Consider the following 26,386-nt stretch of genomic DNA (forward strand, 5'->3'; position numbering starts at 1 on the left):
TTTCTTTGTGACTCCTTCAGTGTGCCGGGCCCAGGACAGATCATCAAACCCGAGGCTGTTGACTCTCTCTAATGCTGTCCCACCAATGAAGACAGATGCATGGTCCCTCAACTTTCCCTTCCTGAAGTCAACAATTAGCTCCTAACTCAGCGGGTCAGGAAGCATCTCTGGAGAAAAGGAATAGGTGTTGTTTCGGGACTAGACCCTTCTTCAGTCCTCTCACCAGCTAGAGTGCGGACATCAGCGAGACCAAGCGCAGGCTCGCCGATCGTTTCGCTCAACACCTCCGCTCAGTCCGCCTTAACCAACCTGATCTCCCGGCTCTCAGTCCACCTTAACCAACCTGATCTCCCGGTGGCTCAGCACTTCACCTCCCCCTCCCATTCCCAATCTGACCTTTCTGTCCTGGACCTCCTCCATTGTTAGAGTGAGGCCCAGTGCAAATTGGAGGAACAGCATCTCATATTTCGCTTGGGCAGTTTACACCCCAGCGGTATGAACATTGACTTCTCTAACTTCAGATAGCTCCTCTGTCCTTCTCGTTCCCCTCCCCCTTCCCAGTTCTCCCACTAGTCTTCCTGTCTCCTACTACATCCTATCTTTGTCCCGCCCCCTCCCCTGACATCAGTCTGAAGAAGGGTCTCGACCCGAAACGTCACCCATTCCTTCTCTCCAGAGATGCTGCCCGACCCGCTGAGTTGCTCCAGCAATTTGTATCTACCTTCGATTTAAACCAGCCTCTGCAGTTTTCTTTCCTTCCCATCTAGCTCAATCAGTCTGAAGAAGGGTCTCGACCTGAAACGTCACATTCCTATTCTCCAGAGATGCAGCATGGCCTGCTGAGTTACTCCAGCATTTTGTCTATCTTCGGTGTAAACCAGCATCTGCAGTTCCTTGTGACACAGTCAGCTCCTTGATCTTGCTAACGTTCCGAATAAGGTTGGTGCCCTGGCACGATTCTACCAGATTATCAATCCCCTTCCTATACTCTGACTTGTCACTATCCATTATTCATCTAGCAACAAAGATATAATCCGCCAATTTAAAGATGGCATTGGAACTGTGTCTGGCTACGCAGTCTAGTTTAGTTTGGACACAGCACAGAAACATTCGGCCCACCGAGTCCACGCGAACAAACGATCCCCGCACATTAACAGCATCCTACACACACTGGGGGCAATTTACAATTTACAGAGGTCAATTAGCCTACAAACCTGGAGGTCTCTGGGGTGTGGGGGAAAACTGGAGCACCCACGCAGGTCAAGGGGAGAACGTACAAACTCTGTACAGACAGCACCTGGAGTAGGATCGAACCCGTGTCTCTCGAGCTGTAAGGCAGTGACTACTGCTGCGCCACTGTGCCAGTCATAGGTATAGAGAGAGTGGAGCAATCACTGAGCACACAGCCCTGAGGTGCCCCTGTGCTGCTGGTCCTAGAGAAGGACCTGTTGCTGCCAAAGTAATAAAAGGGACCAAAGAAAAACAAGAGGATGTATGTTTAAGTTGAGGGGAGTAAGATTTAATAGGAACCTGACGGGCAATGTTTTCATTCAGAAGGCGGTAGCTATGTGGAAGGAGCAGCCAGAGGAGGCAGGTACTATAACAGCATTTAAGGAACTTGCACACGTACATGGATAGGAAAGGTATCGAGGGATATGGGCCAAACGAGGGCGAGTGGGACTAGCTCAATGTTATAACTCGCACTAAATGTTGTACCCTCTTTTCCTTTATCTGTGAACTGCGGACAGCTTGATTGTATTCGTGTAGAGTCATTTCTTTGGCTGGATAGCAAACAAGAGGCACATGTTTGAAAACACATACCACCAGATTGGTGGACAGTTTCTACCCAGCTATTATCAGTCAACTGAACTGTCCTCTCACCATCTAGAGTGCAGACCTGACCTCCAATCCACGTCATTGGAGACATTTGAACTATAATTGGACACTAAATGTTGTACCATAGAAACATAGAAAAAATAAGTGCAGGAGTAGGCCATTCGGCCCTTTGAGCCAGCACCGCCATTCGATGTGATCATGGCTGATCATCTAAAATCAGTACCACTTTCCTGCTTTTTTCCCCATGTTCCTTGATTCCATGAGAACTAAGAGCTAAATCTAACTCCCTCTTGATAACATCCGGTGAATTGGCCTCCACTGCCTTCTGTGGCAAAGAATTTCACAGATTCACAACTCTCTGGCTGAAAAAGATTTTCCTCATCTCAGTCCTAAATGCCCTACCCCTTATTCTTAAACTGTGACCCCTGTTTCTGGACTCCCCCAATATCGGGAACATTTTTTCTGCATCTAGCCTGTCCAATCCTTTAAGAATTTTATGTATCTATAATATCTTTATCCTTTATCTGTACGCTGTGGAAGGCTTGATTGTAATCATATACAGTCTTTTCTTTGATTGGATAGCACTCAGACAAAAGATTTTCACTATAGATGGACACAAAGTGCTGGAGTAACTCAGTGGGTCAGGCAGCATCTCTGGAGAAAAAGGATGGGTGACGTTTCAGGTCGAGACCCTTCTTCAGACAGGTGACGCCCGACCTGAAACGTCACCCATCCTTTTTCTCCAGAGATGCTGCCTGACCAGCTGAATTACTCCAGCACTTTGTGTCTATCTTCCGTATAAACCAACATCTGCCGTTCTTTTCTACACAGCTTTTCACTGTACCTTAGTACACGTGACAATAATAAACTAAACAAAACAGATCATACTATATATAAATACTATCAAGCCAAACTCAAGTGTAATAGGTAGAGCTAAGGGGAAGATACACTAAATAATTTAATAAACTAAACAAAACTAAATTTAGATGGGGTATCATGGTCAGCACGAGCTAGTTGGGCTGAAGGGCCTGTTTCCGTACTGTATGACTCTGACTTGCAGTCCTGGACATGCTTTTCTGTTGGATAGACACAAAATGCTGGAGTAACTCAGTGGGTCAGCCAGCATCTCTGGAGAAAAAGAGTAGGTGACTTTTTGGGTTGGGACCCTTCTGATTTACCAGCATCTGCAGTTCCTTCCCACAGCTGTGCTTTGCTGTAACATGAACTGCGTCAGCCTCTAATCTGACCTCCTCCAGTGAACGGTTTAATCCATTGTTGCTGAGTGTGGTTTTCTTCTCTTCTGCCTTAGTCCTGATTTTCTGGTCGATGCCACTTTAAGTTCCTCTGTCTTCCCTTTCCCTATGGTCGGATGCCAGTGCTCCAGCTGTGTCTCCTTCTTCAGTAACTACAAGCTGACCAGCCGTCGGAACGGCCATGACAAGGAGATCAAACCGCTGCTGCACTTTCAGAGGTGAGCTTCGACCTTAGTCCACTTCCTCGCCTCACGTCAATCCTTAGTTCGTTTGGTTTATTGTCACCGTGTACGGAGGTCCAGTGAAAAGCATTTGTTGCATGCTAACCAGTCACAGGAAAGATGAGAAGGCAGGAGAATGGGGTTGAGAGGGAAAGATAGATCAGCGATGATTGAATGAGCCAAATGGCCTAATTCTGCTCCCAGAACTTTCAAACATACAGAAAGTGGAAAGAAGGAGCCGGTGTGGGGGGACTGCTGAGAACGAAGAGGGACCATGGGAACTACAATGAATATTTTTATTACTTTACCGACTTCATAACTTTACCGCGGTAGAATTTGCACCCACCCCGCCCCCCCCCCCCCCCCCCCCCCCCCCGACCTCTGTTGGTCTGGCAAAACTGATAATCCAGCAAGGCTCTGGAACAAGGGTGCCGGAAAATCGGTGGTGGACCTGTATTTCATTTTTGCAATCGATTTGATTTTACTTTCCAATCTTGGGAGTCATGTAGCACAGAAACAGGCCCTTCGACCCACCATGTCCATGCTGACCATCTCAGAGCCAACTATAGAAGTGCTTGTGCCATAGCCGACCTGGATGTGACAATTTAAGTACGTGCCTAGATTATAGATAATGCTGTAGGAGGACCTGCATCCACCATCTTCTCAGGAAGCTCGTTCCAAACTCCATCCTTTCTCTGGCTGAAAAAAAATCTTCCTCAGATCCGCTGCTTTGTATTGAACATTAGCTTCGCTAATTCAGTCTGAGGACCCAAAAGACCATGTAAAAACATAGAACAGTACAGCATAGGAATGGGCCCTTTGGCCCACAATGTTTGTGCCGAACATGATTCCGTTAAACTGATCTCATTTGCCTGTAAATGATCCATATCTCCCTATTCCCTGCACTTCCATGTGCTTGCCCAAAAGCCTCTTGAACACCACTATTTTATCTGCCTTCACCACCACCCCGGGCAGTGTGTTCCAGGTCCCTACCATTGATCTTTCCTCCTCGCACCCTATACTGTTGGATATTTACACACTAGAAAAAAGGTTCTAACTGTCTACCCTATCCATGCCTTTCATAATTTTATATACTTCTATCAAGTCTCCCCTCAACCTCCCCTCCCCTCATTCCAGAGATGCTGCCTGACCCACTGAGTTACTCCGTGATAAAATAACTGCAGATGCTGGTACAAATCGAAGGTATCACAAAATGCTGGAGTAACTCAGCAGGTCAGGCAGCATCTAGGAGAGAGGGAATGGGTGATGTTTCCGGTCGAGACCCTTCTTCAGTCTGAAGAAGGGTCTCGACCCGAAACGTCACCCATTCCCTCTCTCCTAGATGCTGCCTGACCTGCTGAGTTACTCCAGCATTTTGTGATACCTTCGCTGAGTTACTCCAGCACTTTGTGTCTTGTTTCTGTAAACCAGCATCTGCTGTTCCTTGTTTCTACATAAGCTGCTTGATATTGAACTTAAACAGCTTTAAGGTGAACGGGGAGAAATTTAAAGGAGATCTGAGGGATGGACTTTGCACACAGAGAGTGGTAGATATATGTAACGAGCTGCCCAGAGGAGGTGGTGGAGGCAAGCACAGTTACAATATTAAGGGGCATTTGGACAGGTACTTGGAAATGAAAAACATAGAAGGATATGGGCTTAATGCAGTGTAGTTGTCACAATTGACATGGACATTGGGCTGAAGGACCCATTTCCATGCTGCACTGGTCTATGACAATATTTCAGTTTCATCCCTGCAAAATAGGCATAGAGTCACTGACATCCCAGAGCCATGTCACAGACATCAATGGTGATGACCTCTGTAAATGACACAATGACAAATCAACAAACCATTCACAGAATAAGTAACCTTGTTTAGTGTTGAGGGAGACAGAAGGGGAAAACATAAATCTAATTTTAAGAGCGGCACGGTGGCGCAGTGGTTAAGTTACTGTCTTTCAACGCCAGAGACCCGGGTTCGATCCCAACTACGGCTGCTGTCTGTACAGAGCTTGTAAATATTCCCTGTGACCTCATAGATTTTCTCCGGGTGCTCCGGTTTTCTCCCACACTCGAAAGACGTACAGGTTAATAGGTTAATTGGCTGTGGTAAAAATTGTAAATTGGCCCTAGAGTGTAGGATAGGGGTAATGAACGGGGATCGCTGGTCGATGCCAACTCAGTGGGCTGATGGGCCTGTTTCCACACAGTACCTCTAAACTAAACATCCAGTGAGTATCTTCTGAATAAATGATGGGCTGGCAAGTTAGTGCAGCAGTTATTGCTGCTGGTTTGTAGGTCCATAGTTCCAGGTTCATTCCTGAAATCGGGTACTTTTTCTTGCAGTGTTTGCACCTTTTCTCCTGATTTCTCCCACGTCACAAAGAGATGCTGGTGAGCGAATTGGCTAATGTTAATTGCCTCAGTGCAGGTTAATGGGAACCTGAATAAGTTGGTGGGGCGAGTGTGGATTTGTCCAAACTGCATTACGGTAGCTTCTTCCCCTCTGCATCAAGCTTCCGAACAGTCTTTCCATAAGCTCGGGTACGGTCCGATTCACCTCTACCCCATTGCGGACATTGGATTTTGTCTCTGGAACTGATGCGCTACAATGCTGAGAACTATATTCTACACTCTGTATCTTCTCCTTTGCTCTATCTATTGTTTGGCCTATTGTATTTGTGCTTAGTATTATCTGATCTGTGTGGATAACATGCGGAACAAATCTTTTCACTGTACCTCGATACATGTGACAATAATAAACCTCTCATTGCTCTATCTATTGTACTTGCGTTTGACGATAGTATTTATGTATTGTATTATCAGTCTGATTGGAAAGCATGCGAAACAAAGCTTTTCACTGTATCTTGGTACCTCTATCAGAAACCTAAACCTCCAGATCTTCCCCTTTGCTCTACCTATTGTATCATATCATATCATATCATATCATATATATACAGCCGGAAACAGGCCTTTTCGGCCCTCCAAGTCCGTGCCGCCCAGTGATCCCCGCACATTAACACTATCCTACACCCACTAGGGACAATTTTTACATTTACCCAGCCAATTAACCTACATACCTGTACGTCTTTGGAGTGTGGGAGGAAACCGAAGATCTCGGAGAAAACCCACGCAGGTCACGGGGAGAACGTACAAACTCCTTACAGTGCAGCACCCGTAGTCAGGATCGAACCTGAGTCTCCGGCGCTGCATTCGCTGTAAAGCAGCAACTCTACCGCTGCGCTACCGTGCCGCCCACTTGTACTTGTACTTGTGATTGGCTTGATTGTATTTATTTGAGAGCATGCAAATAAAAACCTTTTCACTGTACCTCGTTACAAGCAATAATAATAAACATGAACTAAACCTAAACAAAAGTATTCAGAGATTGAATAAATCCCGGTGATTTTAATTGACTGATTATCACATTTGACATGTCACAATGAAATTCTTTGTTTTTTATACCACACGAAGTGTGCAAACAGTCACCACGTTTCGGGCGTTGACAAAGTTACAAAGTGTTCAATGTAGCCCCAAATGGTTCCTCTTTGTTCTCGGAGGCCCCCACACGCAGGGTCCCTCTTTGTTCTCGGCGGCCCGTCCTCAACCGCCCTCCAGCACCCACGCGGGCCCGTCCTCAGCCGCCCGCCGCCGGGTCCTCACTTGGATGGCTCCTGGACAATCTTCCTCACTCCTCGGCAGCCCACCCTTTAGATGCAATAAAATGATCGGATATGCAGGTCTGAATTACTGGGGCAGGTCTATTCTTCAGAAAGGTCCCAATGACTGGCATGGTGTGCAATGGTTTAACCTTTGCTTCTGGTCCTTCAACAGACAGAAACTTCCTATCAGTGTGAACGATTACGTGATTGTGAACGGCAACAAGTCAGGCACCGCACGTTACGTTGGCCATTTGGACAACTCGGGAATGGCCAATGCTGTCTTTGTTGGAGTTGAGCTGGATGAACCTAGTGAGTATCATTGCCTAGAATTCACCCTCCTTTACTGTGCTGCAAGGGTGCTGTTTTAAGCTCTAATGCTAAGTCAATGGGCCCACACAGAAGAAAAGGATGTTAGCAAAATTTACAAGTAATTTTAAAATAAGCATACTTCCAATTTGAATACTCTAATCTATGAAGAACATAAAACAAATCCTTCTGCTCTCCAAATCCACACATTCCATCATTTAGGGTGGCAATGTGGCACAGTGGTAGAGTTGCTGCCTTACAGCGCCAGAGACCTGGGTTTGATCCTGACAATGGATACTGTCTGTACGGAGTTTGTACCTTCTCCCTTTTCATCGGGTTCGCCCGTTTCCTCCCACATACCAAAGACGTGCGGGTTTGTAGATTAATTGACTTCTGTAAATTGTCCGTGTGTAGGAACCAACTAGTGTGAACGGGTGTTTGATGGTCGGTGTAGACTTGGTGGGCCGAAGGGCCTGTTTCCTTGCTGTATCTCTAAACTAAACTAAACTAAGCCCACATAGAAAAAATATGCTAAATTGGCAAAAGGTACTGGCAATTTGAAAATAAAAGATATATCTCCCATGGGATTTTAGCATTTGAACCTATGAAGAGAACAAAACAAATCATGATGGAAGGCGGGATGATTCTCCTCAAAATGCAGATTGTGGCAAAAAAGATCATGGAATTACTGAAGTGCAGAAGAGGCCATTAGATCTACTGCAATAATCCCATCTGAGCCAGTGCCCCTGCTTATATCTTTCATTATATCGTAAATGTGTGTCTCTTGGTCCTCGCATCTGCTAGCATCTTCCTTCTGTTTCCCCGAGTGGACTAATTCCATTGGAGCCGTGGGACCTGCCCCTTCCCAATTGTATCTTCCTTCCAGGGCTTTTTATTTGCACCTTCTTACTTTGCTTTAAAGAGAGAGCTACATAGAGCACTTAAGGATAGCGAAGTCAGGGGGTATGGGGAGAAGGCAGGAACGGGTATTGATTGAGAATGATCAGCCATGATCACATTGAATGGTGGTGCTGGCTCAAAGGGCCGAATGGCCTACTCCGGCACCTATTGTCTATTATCTTAAGTTTGTAGTCTTTAGGTTCTTAAAGGTAGCAACACAAGTAGAAAGAGAGAGAGAGGTAAAGGTGGCGTGTGGTATGCTTGCCTTCATCTGTCAGGGCATAGAAACAGAAAATAGGTGCAGGAGCAGGCCATTCGGCCCTTCGAGCCAGCTGGAACAAATATGGCAAAGTTCTCGTAACCATTCAATATAATCATGGCTGATCGTCCAAAATCAGTACCCCGTTCCGGCTTTTTCCCTATATCCCTTGATTCCCTTAGCCATAAGAGCTAAATCTAACTCTCTCTTGAAAACTTAATTATAAGTATAAGGCATTAAGCATAAGAGTCAGGAATTCCTGTTACAGCTTTTTAAAACATTGATTAGATTGTTTTTGGAGTATTGTGTGCAGTTCTGGTCACCCCGTTGCAGGAAGGTTGCGGAGGATGTTGGAGAGGGTGCAGAAGAGATTTACCAGAATGCTGCCTGGATTAGTGGGTATTATGTATAAGGAGAGGATGGACAAACTTGAATTGTTTTCACTGTGGCGTCAGAGGTTGAGGGGAAACCTGATAGAAGTATATAAGATAATGGGAGGCATAGATAGGGTGGAAATGTCAAAGACTAGAGGGCATGGCTTTAAGGCCAGAGAGGGAAATTTTAGCCGAGATGTGCGGGGCAAGTTTTTAAAAAATTTAGTGTGATGGGTGCCTGGAATACGCTGTCGAGGGTGGTGATGGATGCAGATATCACAGTGCAGTTTAAGAAACTTTTACACAGGCACATGGATATGCAGGAGGTGGAGAGATATGGATTATGTGTAGGTAAGATCTGTTCTTGTTCTGTTCTATGTCAACGCTGGCCAGGAATTATGTGGATGCAGGGACGACTTTGAGATGCAATGGACCTTGCTGCATCTTCTCGAATAGTTAACATCACAACAGGAAATGAGGGCAGAATGGTTGTTTATATTGCCCAATTGGAAATGTTAAATACAATCTCTGTAGTGTTTTGGTTACACTGTTGTAGGAAAGATGTTGTCAAGCTGGAAAGGATGCAGAGAAGATTTATGAGGATGTTGTCAGGACTCGAGGGCCTGAGCTACAGCGAGAGGTTGGGCAGGCTCGGACTATTCCTTGGAGCACAGGAGGATGAGGGGTGATCTTATAGAGGTGTACATTGTTCACAAAATGCTGGAGTAACTCAGCAGGTCAGGCAGCATCTCAGGAGAGAAGGAATGGGCGACGTTTCAGGTCGAGACCCTTCTTCAGACTAGAGTCTGACAACTGGAGACTGGGCAACAGGTCAGGCAGCATCTCAGGAGAGAAGGAATGGGCAACGTTTCGGGTCGAGACCCTTCTTCAGACTAGAGTCTGACAACTGGAGACTGGGCAACAGGTCAGGCAGCATCTCAGGAGAGAAGGAATGGGCAACGTTTCGGGTCGAGACCCTTCAGACTCCAGTCTGAAGAAGGGTCTCGACCCGAAACGCCGCCCATTCCTTCTCTCCTGAGATGCTGCCTGACCTGTTGAGTTACTCCAGCATTTTGTGAATAAATACCTTCGATTTGTACCAGCATCTGCAGTTATTTTCTTATAGAGGTGTATAAGATCATGATGGTATAAATAGCGTAATTGCACAGAGGCACTCAATAGGATCTTGGGCAGCAACCTTTTTACACAAAGGATGGTGGATATATGGAATGAGCTGCCTGTGGAGGTAGTGGAGGCAGGTAATATAACAGTATTTAAAATACATTTGGACAGGTAGAGGGATAGGAAAAGGTTGAGAAGGATATGGGTCAAATGCAGGCAGGTGGAACTAGTATAGATGGGGCATCTTGGTCGGCGTGGGCAAGTTGGACCGAAGGGCCTGTTTCCATACTGTTTGACTCTGAGTCCAAGAGGGCATTACAGTAAGATGAGTGGAGGGGATAGAGAGAGCTTAAAGCAGATTTATAAAGCAGTTTTTATTTTACAAGAAGACTGGTGAGTACCTGGAATGCACTGCCGAGGGAAGTGGTGGTGGCAGATACAAGAGCAAAGTGATATTTAGACAGCCACATAAACAGGTGGGGAATGCAGGGATCCAGACAATGTGGGTGCAGAGGTTAGTTTGGATTGGTATCATGGCCAGCACAGATATTCTGGGACAAAGGGCTTGTTCTTTTGCTGTATTGATGTATCTTCAATAATCTAAAGGTTCTCAATTATCTGTTTGGATTTCAGGTGGAAAGCATGACGGCATATTTGAAGGAAAGAGATACTTTCAGTGTTACGAGAACTTTGCCATATTTGTTCCAGTGCATGAAATATTCTACGTTATAAATAGAAAGGTATGATGGGACTAAATGCAAATCAAAATTGTGACTCTTGTGCTTACATGTAAACAGCATGTTTAATATGCTGTCGCTCTTTGCTGAGGTCAAAATAATTAGAGACAGAGTGGCACAGTGGCGCAGCGATAGAGACCCGGGTTCAATCTTGATTATGGGTTCCATCTGTACGGAGTTTGTACGTTCTCCCTGTGACCGCGTGGGTTTTCTCTGGGTGCTCCGGTTTCCTCCCACGTTCCAAAATTGGCTTGTGTAAATTTTCCCTGGTGTGTAGGATAGTGCTATTGTACAGTTCATCCTTGGTCGGCATGGACTCAGTGGGCCAAAGCGCCTGTTTCCTCCCTGCATCTCAAAAGTCTAAAGACAAAGTTGTTGTAGAAGGTATATTGAAACCTAATTCCCCTCTTCCGTACGCTCATCTGCCACCTCATTTATCTCCCTCCCTTCCCGTATCCTTCACCCATATCCCTCCCTCCAACATTATCTTTCACACCTCCTCTTTTCTTGCTTATCTGACCACCCTTTTGTCTGCTTTTCACCGATAGCCACTGTCACTTAATCCACCCAAGTGCCTGTCAAACCCCACACTCACCTGTCACCACTTATCATCTGCCACGTCTTGTACTCCTCCACACCCCTCTTTTTCAGCTTTCTCCCTCCTCCCCTCCATCAGCCTGAAGGGTCCCGACCTGAAACATTGCCTGTCCTTTCCCTCCACAGGTGCTGCCTGACCCGCTGAGTTTCTCCTGCACTTATGGGCACAAAGTGCTGGAGTAATTCAGCAGCTCGGGCAGCACCTCTGGACACCATGGGTGGGTGACATTTCAAGCTGAGATCAATTCTTCTGACTGACTGTAAAATAAAGGGGAGAGCAGGACAAAGAGGGGCAGGAAATAGGTGGATGTAGGCGAGGGTGTTTTTTGATAGGCAGATGGTTAAAACAAAGCCCAGAGATACTGGAAGTGCAGAAGGTGTGAGACAGGTTTGGATTGCGGATTGGAAGCCAGAGGGAGGAGAGTAGCGTGCGGGGGGAGGAGAGAGTGGTGGGAGCCGAGGTGGGGCTCAGGGGCGGGGAGGGAAGAGAATGGGGGAGTAAATAAAGAGGAGGAGTGGTGGAGAAAGGGAGGTGGGGAGGGGCCGAGGGTTAGTTAGAGGTTACCTAAAATGGAAGAATTCAAGGATTGAATGTTAATACCATTGGGTTGTAAGCTACCCAAGGGGAATATGAAGTGGTGTTTGTTTTGCTGTAAATTCCAGCATCTGCAGTTCCTTGTCTCTCTACGATCCATGATAGTGGATTTGGGAAGCATATAGCAACCGTAAAGAGCCCAAAGGCAGAGGGTCCCTGGTTCCTAACATATATAGTATCTATCAAGATGTTCCAAGGACTTACCCTAAATGATTTTATTATATAGAAAACACTGCAGATATCCAGAGCAAGCACTCTTCCCTCTCAGTCTGAAGAAGGGTTTTGACCCGAAACGTCACCTATTCCTTTTCTCCAGAGATGCTGCCTGACACACTGAGTTACTCAGGCAATTTGTATCTATCATCAGTATAAACCAGCATCTGCAGTTCCATCTTACACTGTGAACAAGATAATCTGTTCTAAATGAGGTCTAGATTAGTTTGAGGGTAAAATATTGGGTCAGATATTGATGAGAATTTTCTGGCAGTTACACATCGTAACTGAGAGGGCAAAAAGAGCTTTATTTTAGTTGAGTTTAGAGATACTGCGAGGAAACAGGCCCTTCGGCCCATTGAGTCCATGATGATCAGCGATCACCCTGCACACTAACACTATTCTACACACTAGGGTCAATTTACAATTTTTACCCAAGCCAATTAACCTACAAATCCAACATATCATCCACCAACATTTCCGTCACCTACAACAGGACCCCACCACTGGCCATATCTTCCCATCCCCTCCCCTCTCTGCGTTCCGCAGAGACCGTTCCCTCCGCAACACCCTGGTCCACTCGTCCCTTCCTACCCAAACCACCCTAACCCCGGGCACTTTCCCTTGCAACCGCACGAGATGCAACACCTGTCCCTTCACCTCCCCCCTCAACTCCATCCAAGGACCCAAACAGTCTTTCCAGGTGAGACAGAGGTTCACCTGCACCTCCTCCAACCTCATCTATTGCATCCACTGCTCTAGATGTCAACTTATTTATATCGGCGAAACCAAGCGCAGGCTCGGCGATCGCTTCGCTGAACACCTGCGCTCGGTCCGCATTAACGCAACTGATCTCCCGGTGGCCCAGCACTTTAACTCCCCCTCCCATTCCCAGTCTGACCTCTCTGTCATGGGCCTCCTCCAGTGCCATAGTGAGGCCCGCCGGAAATTGGAGGAGCAGCACCTCATATTTCGCCTGGGCAGTTTGCGGCCCGGTGGTATGAACGTCGACTTCTCCAACTTCAGATAGCTCCTCTGTCCCTCCCTTCCCCTCCTCCTTCCCAGATCTCCCTCTATCTTCCTGTCTCCACCTATATCCTTCCTTTGTCCCACCCCCGACATCAGTCTGAAGAAGGGTCTCGACCCGAAACGTCACCCATTCTCTCCCGAGATGCTGCCTGACCTGCTGAGTTACTCCAGCATTTTGTGAATAAATCAATTTGTACCAGCATCTGCAGTTATTTTCTTATATAACCTACAAACCTGTATGTCTTTGGAGTGTGGGAGAAAACCGGAGCACCCGGAGAAAACCCGTGCGGTCACAGGGAGAACATACAAACTCTGTACAGACAGCGCCCGTGGTCAGGATCGAACCCGAGTCTCTGGCGCGGTAAGGCAGCTACTCTACCTCTATGCCACTGCGCCACCCATTTAATGTTGCATCTAAAAGACATAACCTTTGGGGCCCATTCTTCCTGGTTAGAACTTAGATAGTTATTTCTGTGAAGTTATTTTACAGTTTAAATTTCCACTGAGAGATGCAAGATGTGACAATCAATGAAATTACCCACCTTACCTTTCGTCATTTCAGTGTAGAGATCCCCACGCCCTTTGTGTTGCCTCGACTGAGCGAGTGATTCAGTACGGATCATTGTCATAGTGGCCATGTCACAGTACAGTTAGTGTAGGAAAATAACTGCAGATGCTGGTCCAAATCGAAGGTATTTATTCACAAAATGCTGGAGTAACTCAGCGGGTCAGGCAGCATCTCAGGAGAGGGTGACGTTTCGGGTCTTTTTCAGTCTCGACCCGAAACGTCACCCATTCCTTCTCTCCTGAGATGCTGCCTGACCTGCTGAGTTACTCCAGCATTTTGTGATACAGTACAGTTAGTCATTAGTTCATATTGGGCCATTCGGCCCATCAGGTTTACTCCAGCCATAGAGAAGTACAGCACAACCAAAAAGTCCCATCGAGCCTATTTGCCTGTGTTTGCCCCCACATCCCTCTAAGCCTTTCCTATCCATGTACCCGTCCAAATGTTTTCTAAATGTTATTATTGTACCCACCTCAACTACCTCCTCTGCAACTCATTGCTGGTACCCACCACACTCTATGTGAGAAAGTTTCTCCTCAGTTTACGATTAAGTTTTTCACCTCTCACATTAAATCGTGACCTTCTTGTTCTCGTTTCTCCAATCCTGCGTTAAAGACTCTGCTTTCACCCCATCTATTCCCCTTTTATAAGAGTTTATACACCGCTGTAAGATCACCCCTCAGTCGTCTTTGCACCAAGGAATAAAGTCTTAGCCTGCTCAAACTCTCCCAATAGCTCAGGCCCTCGAGTAAATCTTCTCTGCACACTTTCCAGCTATTAGCCTGCATCTGCAGTTATTTGTTTCAGCACTTTCTAGCTTAATGGCATCTTGCCTGCAGCACGGTGCCCAAAACTGAACACAATACAGGTCCAACACTGATTTTCTGGCACCATTGGTTCAGGGGCCTTTCTGGATTAGCCTCAGAGGGAACGGTCTGCCTAGGCCATCGAGGAGCTGCGATATCGGTCCGCAAAATCGAATCGGTCACAGAGGTCGGCTATGGGAATGGATCTGCCAGCTTCGGCCAAGCCGGAGTTCCAGAGCTCTGGCCACAGGGGGCAAATTTAATCGGCCACAGAAGTCCCGATGAGGTTGATATCGGTCACCTCACACAGCCTAGGTGGCACATTTTTTGATGGACATCCGGTGGGGAGGGCGGTGGTGGTGGGGAGAGGGGGATTTCAAGTGCGCTCTTGTGATTTTGTCTGGATTAATTGAGATGCCGGACCACCATTTGTCGGAAAATCAGTGGTGGACCTAACCGACATCTTGTACAACTGTTAAATAATGTCCCAGTTACTTTGTGTGTTCACCTTGCACTTTGCCAGATTGAGAAGTAATTAAGGTCATTCAACCTTTCATATAGCCAAAGAAATCCATTTCGCCACCAGGCCTGAGGTCAGCACAACATCGGTATTCTCTTGGATCGCTCAACAATCTGACAAACAACGCGGGCGGTCGAGGGGAGTACAGTCACCTCACCAAGAAGAAAAAGCAGCACCCGCCCAAGGATCCTAACCCGACTAGGAGAATCTTGAGGAGATCCGGCACCTCGAGCTCCTCCAGGACGTCTGACGGAGCCGCGCACCCTTCTCAAGAAGAATGGAGTGACGGTAACGAGAGGACAGAGAGAGCACCAGTCTCCCCCTCACAGCCAAAAACAAATAGCCGGACCTTCACCATCACCGCCAGTCTACCTCCCGACTTCAGCCACCATGCACCAAACAGAGCCAGTCTCAGGAAGGTCGTGAGGTGAGTCCATGCCTGGGCATCTAAACATCCTCAAGGAGCAGCTTGACTTAGTTTAGTTTAGAGATACAGCGCGGAAACAGGTCCTTCGACCCATCAGATCCGCACCTACCAGCGATCCCCACACACTAACACTATCCTACACACCAGGGATGATTTACAATTATACCCAGCCAATTAGCCTACAAATCTGTACATCTTTGGAGTGTGGGAGGAAACCGGAGAAAACCAGGTCACGGGGTAATATACAAACTCCATACAGACAGCACCCGTAGTCAGGATCGAACCCGGGTCTCTGGTGTAGTAAGTCAGCAACTCTACCATTGCACCACCATGTCACCCACTGCCTATGATAGACACAAAGTGCTGGAGTAACTCAGCAGATCAGGCAGCATCTCTGGAGAACATGGATAGGTGACGTTTCGGATTGCAACCCCTCTGAAGAGGGTCCCATCCCAAAAGAGGATTATTGTAGGTGGCGACCAGATAGTCGGTGCGGAATCGATGGGCAGCTGGATCTGTTAAGTGCCCTATTACTCTGATATTAGTCCAGGTTTGTTTGTCCTTTGAAAGCGTGTACAAAAGTATTTCATGAGTGTATGATCGGAAATGACTGAGCAAGCCAGTGAAGAGCACCGTTGTGGGAATGGAGGGGAGATGACAGGAGGTTCTGAAAAGCCCAGCTGTTTTTAATCATTGGTTGTGTTCTTCCTACAGGCGTTGATGTTGCATAAGGAGTACCAGAGAGGAGAGTGGTCAGACTGAAGGGAATAGTTCCAATGAACAGAAGATTCTTGGGAGTCCTGGTTTCCCAATGGCTGGTCGATTACCTTGTTTTTTTAGCGACACTGAACCAGACTTGCACCTTGTTGACCATGGGCTTGCTGTTGGGGGCCCAGCAAATAGCTTTAGAGAAGATGCACTGACAATACCGAGACTGATTGAATCCAGGACTGGGTAGCACCGATAGCCTCACTGTCTCAGTTTACTGTAGCATTTAATACTGCTGGTACGTACCTGTACTAAATAAAACCTGCACTGAAACCAGATTGAACTTCTGAGCGTTTGGTAGAACATAGAACAGTACAGCACAAAAACGCCCTTCGGCCCACAATGTCTGTGCTGAACATGATGCCAAGACCAACAGTTCTCTTAGCTTAGAGACACAGTGTGGTAACAGGCTCTTCGGCCCACCGAGTCCGCGCCGACCGGCAATCACCCGTACACTGGTTCTATCCTACACACAGGGGACAATTTACAGAAACCAATTAACCAACAAACCTGCGCGTCTTTGGAATGTGGGAGGAAACCGGAGCACTTGGAGAAATCCCATAGACAGGATCGAAATGGTGTCTGGCGGTGTAAGGCAGCAACTCTATCGCTGTTACCACCCTTAAATCTGCCTGCACATCATTCCTATTCCTCCAGATCCACGTACCTATCCAAAAGTCTTCTAAATGCCGCTATTGTATCTGCCTCCACCACCACCCCTGGCAGCACATTCCAGCGCTTATTACCCTGTGTGTAAAAAAAATTGCTCCACACATCTTCTTTAAACTTTGCCCCTTTCACCTTAAAACTCTGCCTTACAGTATATGATATTTCCATCCAGATAAAAGGTTCTGACTGTCTACCTTCTCTATGCCTCTCATATTTTTATATACATTTATCAGGTCTCCCCGCAACCTCCAGAGTTCTAGAGAAACTAAGTCAAGCCTATCCAACCTTATTTTCCTGTCTCACTTTATTTTCGTGGTCTGCTGCTCATTGACAGGCTGTGCATGGATGTGGAAGACAAACAGACTTTTACTGCCGCAACCACATTTAGTGTCAGTTCTGAGCTGTTTTAAGTCGCCCAATTAATATACAAAATGATGCATTAGGCAATTAAAAACAAAACTTCCACTTGATGTGGATTCTGCTTCTATAAATAATCCAAAAATGTGGCTCGACAAGTCAGGCTGCTCCAGTGAACCTATCTTGCCACACCTAAAGCAAGGGAAATCAGATCCTTGATTTTTATTACTTTTCTTTCTGTAATCTAATAATTTCCTTTGCAACTTTATTTTGTTGCAAAGAGAGCATCTTACACCTTACTTTCTATGTGCCTTCCCAAAAATCTCACATACCGACCCTCCTAAATCGCTTATATTCAGAAGGTTTACAACACTGAACATGTGCATTTTATACATTTGTCACTCCTGTGGTGGTGCCTGTTTTTTTCCTGAATTTCCAATGAAATATGCTTTGCATCAGTTTGCTCTTGACGAGGGTAATTACTTGGCAGTGATACAATGCAAAACTGGAAGGTAGGTGAAGGTGCCTCAGACAGAAAAAAATAGCAGCAGGTCGAAAAGTATACGAACCACACAACAAAATGCTGCAAGGTATCACAAAATGCTGGAGTAACTCAGCGGGTCAGGCAGCACCTCTGGAGAGAAGGAATGGGTGACGTTTCGGGTCAAGGCCCTTCTACAGACTGATGTCAGGGGGGCGGGGCAAAGAAAGGATATAGGTGGAGACAGGAAGACAGTGGGAGAACTGGGAAGGGGGGGGGGGGAGAAGAGAGGGACAGAGGAGCTATCTAAAGTTAGAGAGGTCAATGTTCATACCACTGGGCTGTAAGCTGCCCAAGCAAAATATGAGGTGCTGTTCCTCCAATTTGCAGTGGGCCTCACTGTGAAACTGGAGGAGGCCCATGACAGAAAAGTCAGACTAGCGGAGGGGGAGTTGAGGTGCTCAGCCACCGGGAAATCAGGTTGGTTAAGGCAGACTGAGCGAAGGTGTTGAGCGAAACGATCGCCGAGCAATCCTGTACATTTGTGTACATTCCTACACAAAATGCTGCAACATCAGATAAAATTAAGGGGCGATAGAAAATGGACATCTGCTGAGCCTGTGTCTTGGACCAAATTATACTGGTGTTTCACTGATCAACATCTACAGATAGTAAAAGATAGACACAAAAAGCTGGAGTAACTCAGCGGGACAGGCAGCATCTCTGGACAGAAGGAATGGGTGACGTTTCGGGTCGAGACCCTACAGATAGTCAATGGAGGTGGGTTGCATTAATTGATGTTGGAAGCAAATAACACATCAGTTGTACAAGCCTCAGTCAAAACCTCTACATGCTTCGACACAGAGCAGACATGCATATCACTCCAGATTGTGCAGTTGCAGGTTTACAGAAAAAAGACACATAGTGCAAAAGTAACTCAGGGGGTCAGGCAGCAACCCCCCTCGACTGTGTTCACTATTACCTGCCACGCTTTGTCCTGCTCCTCCTCTCCTCGAGCTTTCTAGCAAATTAGATTAGTGTAGATGGGCAAGGAAGGCTGGCAAGACATAGTGGGCTGAAGGGCCTGTTTCTCTGCCTTATGACTATGTGATGTCTCAGCTTTGGAGGTGGGACCTGAAATTGGTTAATCTGGTAGTGTCACGTCCTCGTGCACTGTGGAAGAATCAATGAGGAAAGATGTGACTAAGCTACAGTGGACAGACAATGCTTCGGGTCATCCTCCAACTTTGTTAATTGCCAAATACTTCAGCCCATAATTTTTTTAAATGGCAAATTATGGCCCCACAAATACTAATACATTATCCAAATGTGCCTTTTTGGGAAGTTGATAAGTTACAGGAACAGAATTAGGACATTTGGTCCATCAAGTCCACTCCACCATTCAACCATGGCTGATCTATCTTTCCCTCTCAACCTGCCTTTTCCCCATAGCCCCTGACATCCTTATTAATCAAAAATCTGTCCATCTCATAAAAATATCCATTGACAGCCTCCACAGCCGTCTGTGGCAATGAATTCCACCCGATGACAAAATAAATTCCTCCTCATCACCTTTCTAAAGGTACGTCCTTTTATTCTGAGGCTATGGCCTCTGGTCCTAGACTCTCCCACTAATGGAAACATCCTCTCCACGTCCACTCTATCCAGGCCTTTCAGTATTCCGTAAGTTTAAATGGAGTTCCCCCATCATCCTTCTAAACTCCAGCGAGTACAGGCCCAGTGCCGTCAAACGCTCATCATATGTTAACCCAATCAATCCTGGGATCATTCTCGTAAACCTTCTCTGGACCCTCTCCAACACCAGCACATCCTTCCTCATATATGGGGCCCAACACGGATCACAATGCAGATATGGGGCCCAAATCTGCACACAATAGCTGTTGAAGGGATATTTACTGTGTTCAAAGTTTTAAATAGTAGCAATGGGATCAATATCGCTCACCTGAGAAGGTAGGAGCTTCATTTTATCTCCTCAACTGAAAGTCCGCAGGTCCGACTGTCCGGCACAGCCTCAGTATTGCATTGCAGCTCCAGAGCAGGTTTAACCCTAAAGTTGGACATGCTCACATCCTTCTGATTTAGAGAGAGCACTGCAATGCCCCAGTGCTGACGGTTTCCCATAAATGTACAAACACCGAGTCGAAAAAGAGATCTTTCCTCTTACTGGAAAGGGCACAGAGAAGATTTGCGAGGATGTTGGCCAGACTTGAGGGATAGGGAGAGGCTGAGCAGGCTAGGACTCTTCCTTGGAGCGCAGGAGGATGAGGGGTGATTTTATAGAAGTGTACAAAAATCATGAGAGGAATAGATCGGGTAAACGCAGAGTTTCTTCCCCAGATTAGGGGAATCAAGAACCAGGGAACATAGGTTTAAGGTGAGGGGGGAAAGATTTAATTGGAACCTGTGGGGTAACCTTTTCACACACATGGTGGTGGGTGTATGGAACGAGCTGCCAGAGGAGGTAGATGAGGCAGGTACTATTGCAATGTTTAAGAAACATTTAGACAGGTACAGAGATAGGACAGGTTTAGAGGGATAAAGGCCAAATGCAGGCAGGTGGGACTAGTGTAGTTGAGACACGTTGGTCGGTGTGGGCTAATAGGGCCGAAGGGGATGTTTATACACAATATCACTCTGGCTCAATAAGAAAGACTTACTCTGTGTCCTTCAACTACCTCACACCAGCTCTGAAGTGACAGGATTGTAGATTCCTGTCCGGTTGGTTTTGTGCAGCAGCAACTCGAATGGTTTATTCTGAATAGCCAACACGTAACCAACCACAGGAGGTCTGATGGATGCATCTTTAGACTTTAGAGATACAGCGTGGAAACAGGCCTTTGGCCTACTGGGTTCGTGCTGACCAGCGAATTCCCCATACCCTAGCACTATGCTACACACTGGGGACAACTAATTTTTTTTTAACCAAAAGCCAATTAACCTACAAACTGCACGTTTTTTGGAGTGTGGGAGGAAGCCGGAGCACCCGACAAAAACCTACGTGGTCTCGGAGAACGTGCAAACTCCGTACAGACAGCACCCATAGTAAGGATTAAACTCGAGTCTCTAGTGCTGTAAGGCAGCAAATCTACCACTGCACCACCGTGGCGATTAACGTTTAGGTGTATGGGGTGATCGCTGGTTGGCGTGGACCGAAAGGCCTGTTTCCAAGCTGTATCTCTGAACTAAACCAAACCATTGAAGAACAAAACAGTCAGGATAATGAATACTGATTTTGTTTAAAAGATCCTTTGCACAGTGATTTCATTTCCTTTTAAGTTCAGAGCTAGGTGCGCAGGCACACTGGTAGAAACATTAACAGTCTTGTTTTGCCATAAGTACACAACATTTTTAATTTTTCAAAATAGCTTTGAGAGGCTGGTGTTGACACACATCAAATCCAGCTTCGCAGGCAGCCCGGATTCACTGCAATTCACCATCTCCCTGGTTCTACATTGGTGAGACCGCACTTGGAATACTATGTTCAGTTTTGGTCATCCTGCTTTAGGAAAAATGCCATTAAACGGGAAGAGTGCAGGAATTACGAACAATTGTTGCCAAGACAATGATGGGGCAGCAAAGTGGCGCAGCAGAAGAGCTATTGCCTGACGGCGCCAGAGACCCGGGTTCCATCCTGACTACGGGTGCTGTCTGTACGGAGTTTGTATGTTCTCAGTACGACCGCATGGGTTTTCCCCAAGGGCTCCGGTTTTGCTACCACACTCCAAAGACGTACAGATTTGTAAATTAATTGGCCATGGTAAAATTGTAAATTGTCCCTAGTGTGTAGGAGTGTACAGGGTGATCGCTGATCAGCGCAGACTTGGTCAGCTGAAGGGCCTGTTTCCGTGCTGTATCTCTAAAGTCTCGAGCGCCTGTGTGCAGGGAAAGGCTGATCAGGTTAGAACTTGATTCCTTGGAGCGCAAAAGTCTGAGGAGTTATCTTATAGAGACGTACAAAGTAATGAGGGGAATAGATATGGTGAATGCACATGTTTGTTACCCAGGGTAGGGGAATCAAGAACTAGAGGGCACAGGTAATAAGGTGAAAGATTTAATCGGGACCTGAGGAGCAACTTTCTCGCACACAGGATGGCTTACATATGGAATGAGCTGCTAGAGGAAGTAGTTGACGCAGGTACCATAACAACATATAAAAGACATTTGGACAAGTACATGAATAGGAAAGGTTTAGAGGGATATGAGCCAAACACAGGCAAATGGGACTAGCTTAGATGGAGCATCTTGGTCAGTTGGGCTAAACACCCTGTTTCCATGCTGTATGACTGCTCATTGCAGGTACATCTGAATAACAAGGACACCTATGTCAGACTCCTATATTTTGACCTTTGATACCATAATTCCAACCAAATTAATATAAGAAAATAACTGCAGATGCTGGTACAAATCGATTTATTCACCCGCCGGAAATTGGAGGAGCAGCACCTCATATTTCGCCTGGGCAGTTTGCAGCCCGGTGGTATGAACGTCGACTTCTCCAACTTCAGATAGCTCCTCTGTCCCTCCCTCCCCCTCCTCCTTCCCAGATCTCCCTCTATCTTCCTGTCTCCACCTATATCCTTCCTTTGTCCCACCCCCGACATCAGTCTGAAGAAGGGTCTCGACCCGAAACGTCACCCATTCCTTCTCTCCCGAGATGCTGCCTGACCTGCTGAGTTACTCCAGCTTTGTGAATAAATCCAACCAAATTAATATGTGAAAGCCTAGACTTAGGATCCACCACCATCAGCAACTGGGTCTTTGATTTCATGACCTGCAATCAGCAAGGATAGGTGAATAAACACCCTTCATGATAACTCTCAACACAGCCGGCAAGGCTATGTTCTCACCCCTGACCTCTGTGGCCAAATTCTGCTCTAAGTTTGCAGACGACACCACTGTAGTGGGACAGATCTCAAACAATAATGAGACCGAGTTCAGGAAGGCTACAAAACAAGAACTTCAGGAAGCAAGGTGTACAAACCCCAGTCTGTATCAATGGTGCTGATGTGAAGATGTCAATGCTGAGATTTTCAAGTTCCTAGGTGTAAATATCCCCAACAATTTGGCGTGAACATTGAAGCACCATCCAGAAAAGCACCAATGCCTCTATTACCTCACTAGATGAAGGAAATTCATCATCTTCAAAAGCTCTTACAAATTTCTACAGATGCACCATGGACATCATTCTATCTGGTGGTATCACATCTTGGTACGGTAACTTGGTGTGGGAAAATTTGCGGAGTTGTGAACACAGCCCAGTCCATCACACAAACCAGTCTTCCCCTCACCTACTCCAATCGACACCACCTATAGTTCACGCTACCTCGGGAAAGCCATCAATATAATCAAGGACCGCTCACACCACGGTCATTCCCTCTTCTCCCCTCTCCCGTTGGGCAGCATATACATAAAGCTTGAACGCACATAACATGTTTCGGGAATTCCCACTGTCCTGCTGTCACCGGACTCTCGAACAGACTTCTCGTGCTAAAGATGAGATCTTGATCTTCCAAGCGACCTTGTTGCAGCTCCTGCAATTAAAAAAAAATCTGCACTTTCTCTGTACCTGTAACACTATTTTCTGTACTCTGTTTATTTTCTCATTTGGACTACCTGATGTACTCATGAAAGATGTAACTTGCATGCATAGCACATCAAAACAAACTCGACCTGAAATGTCACCCATTCCTTCAAACAAACGTTTTCACTGTTTCTCCATACAAATAACAATAATGTACACAGCTGATGTACACAGATTATAAGAAAATAACTGCAGATGCTGGTACAAATCGATTTATTCACAAAATGCTGGAGTAACTCAGCAGGTCAGGCAGCATCTCGGGAGAGAAGGAATGGGTCCCGAAACGTCACCCATTCCTTCTCTCCCGCGATGCTGCCTGACCTGCTGAGTTACTCCAGCATTTTGTGAATAAATCTGATGTACACAGATTAATGGGCAGAGGGAGACAATGGCAAATTCCAATGGACATAAAATGGATCAATGCTTAAAAATGGCCATATAATGGCCATATATTGCCACCGCATGAAAGGGTGGCACAGTGCCACAGCAGGTAGAGATGTTGCCTCACGTTACCAGAGACCCGGGTGCGATCCTGACCTCGGGTGCTGTCCGTGTGGAATTTGCACGTTCACCCTGTGACTGTGTGGGTTTCCTCTGGGTGCTCTGGTTTCCTCCCACATCACAAAGACGAGCGGATCTGTAGGTTAATTGGCCTCTGTAAATTTCCCTTAAGGCGTAGGGAGTGGATGAGAAAGTGGGATAACATAGAACTAGTGCGAACGGGTGATCAATCATTGGCGTGGATTCGGTGGGCTGAATGATGTATTTCTGCGCTGTATTTCTAAACTAAACAAAACTTAATTTTTCCTTTTACATTCATTTAGATTAATTAGCTGCACCCAACACCTAAAATTTAAATTGAAAATATGAACTAGAGTTTGGGTTCAAGAATTTGGAGCAGCACGGTGGTAGAATTGCTACCTTACAGTGCCAGAGACCCCAGCTCGATCCTGACTACGGGTGCTGTCTGAACGGAGTTTGTACGTGACCTGCATGTGTTTTCTCCGGGAAGCTCCGGTTTCTCCCCACATTCCAAAGACGTACAGGTTTGTAGGCTAATTGGCTTGGTGTAAATATAAATTGTCCCTGGTGTGTGTAGTGTGGCGTTAGTATGCAGGGGTCACCGGTGGGTTGAAGGACCTGTTTCCACACTGCATTTCTAAACTAAACTAAATTAGATTGAAAGCATTACAATGATTTAAATATTATTTTATTTATGCCTTAATGTTTCAACTCTGGATCTACAATATCCAAAAAAAAATTGCGATCAGCTACAAAGATTCAAAAGCTTTTCATTTTAAAAAAAAATAAAAAAAATTCAGTCAGCTGAATAAAAAAGTACAGTATTTACAACAAACTCCTCCCAAGATGGGGTCTGGATATAGGTCCTTCTGACCATTGGATTTCGTCCTCTGGAAAACCAATCATGCCATTACTTTTCTGTACTTTTACTGTTTCTTTTACTGTACTTAACTTTCCCTTAGCCTGGACTCAGTCACTTCCCCGTGATCCATATCATCTTTCGATCATTCTAACAAAGAACTTGACCCCCATAACCTTGAAAATGTGCTTTTGCCCTGCTACCTGGATTTTTGTTCTCTTGTCAGTTAAATTATTTCTACAAGATGTCATCTCTTGCTAGATTAGCTCTGATAGATGTAGCACCGCTAATTATACCGGACAAAACGTACAAACATAAATACTGAGAACATTCGATCGGGGGTACAATTTACATTTAGCTTGCAGCTTGGTTCCAACTCTAGCGATGAATCTGCTCTCTGCACTTTCCCTTTTGATTCCAATCAGCCACTCTACTTCATAAAGGAGCCATCAGGACTGCTGACATTTAGATGCCGTCGAAAAAAATGCCTGGAATGTATGGAGAAATACAATTCACACAGGTAACATCACATGTAGTAAGGCGACTACGACAGCTAGCCTGGTGCCCATGCAGACATATCTGAGACAATGGGTTAAAGGAACTGGAAGAGGTGGTTATGTCCAATATCTGGAGCATTTATCTATGTATTTTAACCTGCACAGAGTATTAACCACCGCACTATAAATCTACCATAACCTTTGGCCTGCCTGTTCTAATTAAGACAGTGCATTGGGATCGTTTAAATTTACATTCTGCATTCTTCCTAAATTATATGACGTTGGAAGTGCTTGTATAATTTGGCGCTTCTCTCTGTAGATGGGCTACATTAATTCTCTCTGTAGATTAATCGACGGGCTGGGTCTAAAATTGAGCGGTGCAAGGGGGCAGCGTTACTACTCGCTTCGCCCAGTACAGATGGTGAAATTGGGCGCGGAGGGAGAGTTCGCCATGAAACTGCTGGCTTGTGTGAGCCACCAAGCCCTCGGCTCCCTTGCTTGGACATCACGTCGACTTCTGCCGGTAATGGAGCGTCAGGTCCCCTCCGCTTTTCCAGATGAAATGCTTCACGGTCCGCAGGTCCATGTTTGGATCGAGCACCTGTAATGGGATTTGAAGTGATGCTTTCGATTAAAACACTCCGTAATGGCCGAACAAGGCTGCTGTGGTGGCGCACGAACCCTATCTCTAATCAGACTTTACTAGACTTGTAATCATGTATAGTCTTTCTGACTGGACAGCACACAACAAAAAGCTTTTCACTCTAACTCAGTACACGACAATAAACTTAACTAATGATACGATAGAACTATTTATCCCAGGAGGGAAATTGGTCTGCCAACAGTCATAAAATACAAGAAGCTACACGAAACACAAAATTAAAGTGACGAGTGGAAAGTCCAGGATTTGGGATGTGCAAAGATTGGGGGGGATGAAGGGGAATGGGAGTCAGTCTACCCCATAACAGAAGGGGGAGGAATTGTACAGTTTGATAGGTAAAGGGAAAAAGGATCTCCTGTGGCATTCTGTGCTGCAAACTATGGTTACCTATATATAGCAAGGAACTGGATGCTGGTTTACACCAAAGATAGACACAAAAAGCTGGAGTAACTCAGTGGGTCAGGCAGCATCTCTGGAGAAAAGGATTGGGTGACGTTTCAGGCCGAGACCTTTCCTGGCAATCTGAGGAAGATTCTCAATTTGAA

General features: G+C 46.0%; 2 protein-coding genes across 6 annotated transcripts in view; one reads left to right on the forward strand and one right to left on the reverse strand.

Moving 5' to 3' along the window:
- The window catches only part of LOC144607385 (uncharacterized), a 62,810-nt gene extending 46,356 nt beyond the window's left edge, over positions 1 to 16,454 (forward strand). The window contains exons 7-11 of the mRNA XM_078424198.1: positions 3,146 to 3,307; positions 7,145 to 7,281; positions 10,567 to 10,673; positions 15,040 to 15,425; positions 16,140 to 16,454. Of these exons, the coding sequence (XP_078280324.1) occupies positions 3,146 to 3,307; positions 7,145 to 7,281; positions 10,567 to 10,673; positions 15,040 to 15,425; positions 16,140 to 16,146 (799 nt within the window). The 3' untranslated portion in view covers positions 16,147 to 16,454. The remainder of the gene's footprint in view (positions 1 to 3,145; positions 3,308 to 7,144; positions 7,282 to 10,566; positions 10,674 to 15,039; positions 15,426 to 16,139) is intronic.
- LOC144607370 (WD repeat-containing protein 48) overlaps positions 1 to 26,386 on the reverse strand; it is a 112,765-nt gene that overhangs the window by 18,327 nt on the left and 68,052 nt on the right. For 2 of the 5 annotated variants that reach the window (XM_078424163.1, XM_078424186.1), the window contains exon 19: positions 23,947 to 25,781. In XM_078424163.1, coding sequence (XP_078280289.1) covers positions 25,686 to 25,781 — 96 coding nt within the window. In that variant the 3' untranslated portion in view covers positions 23,947 to 25,685. The other 3 variants (XR_013549095.1, XR_013549094.1, XR_013549096.1) reach the window with 3 other exon arrangements.

Source organism: Rhinoraja longicauda, chromosome 2 (assembly GCF_053455715.1).
Source record: "Rhinoraja longicauda isolate Sanriku21f chromosome 2, sRhiLon1.1, whole genome shotgun sequence".
Taxonomy (NCBI): Eukaryota; Metazoa; Chordata; class Chondrichthyes; order Rajiformes; family Arhynchobatidae; genus Rhinoraja; species Rhinoraja longicauda.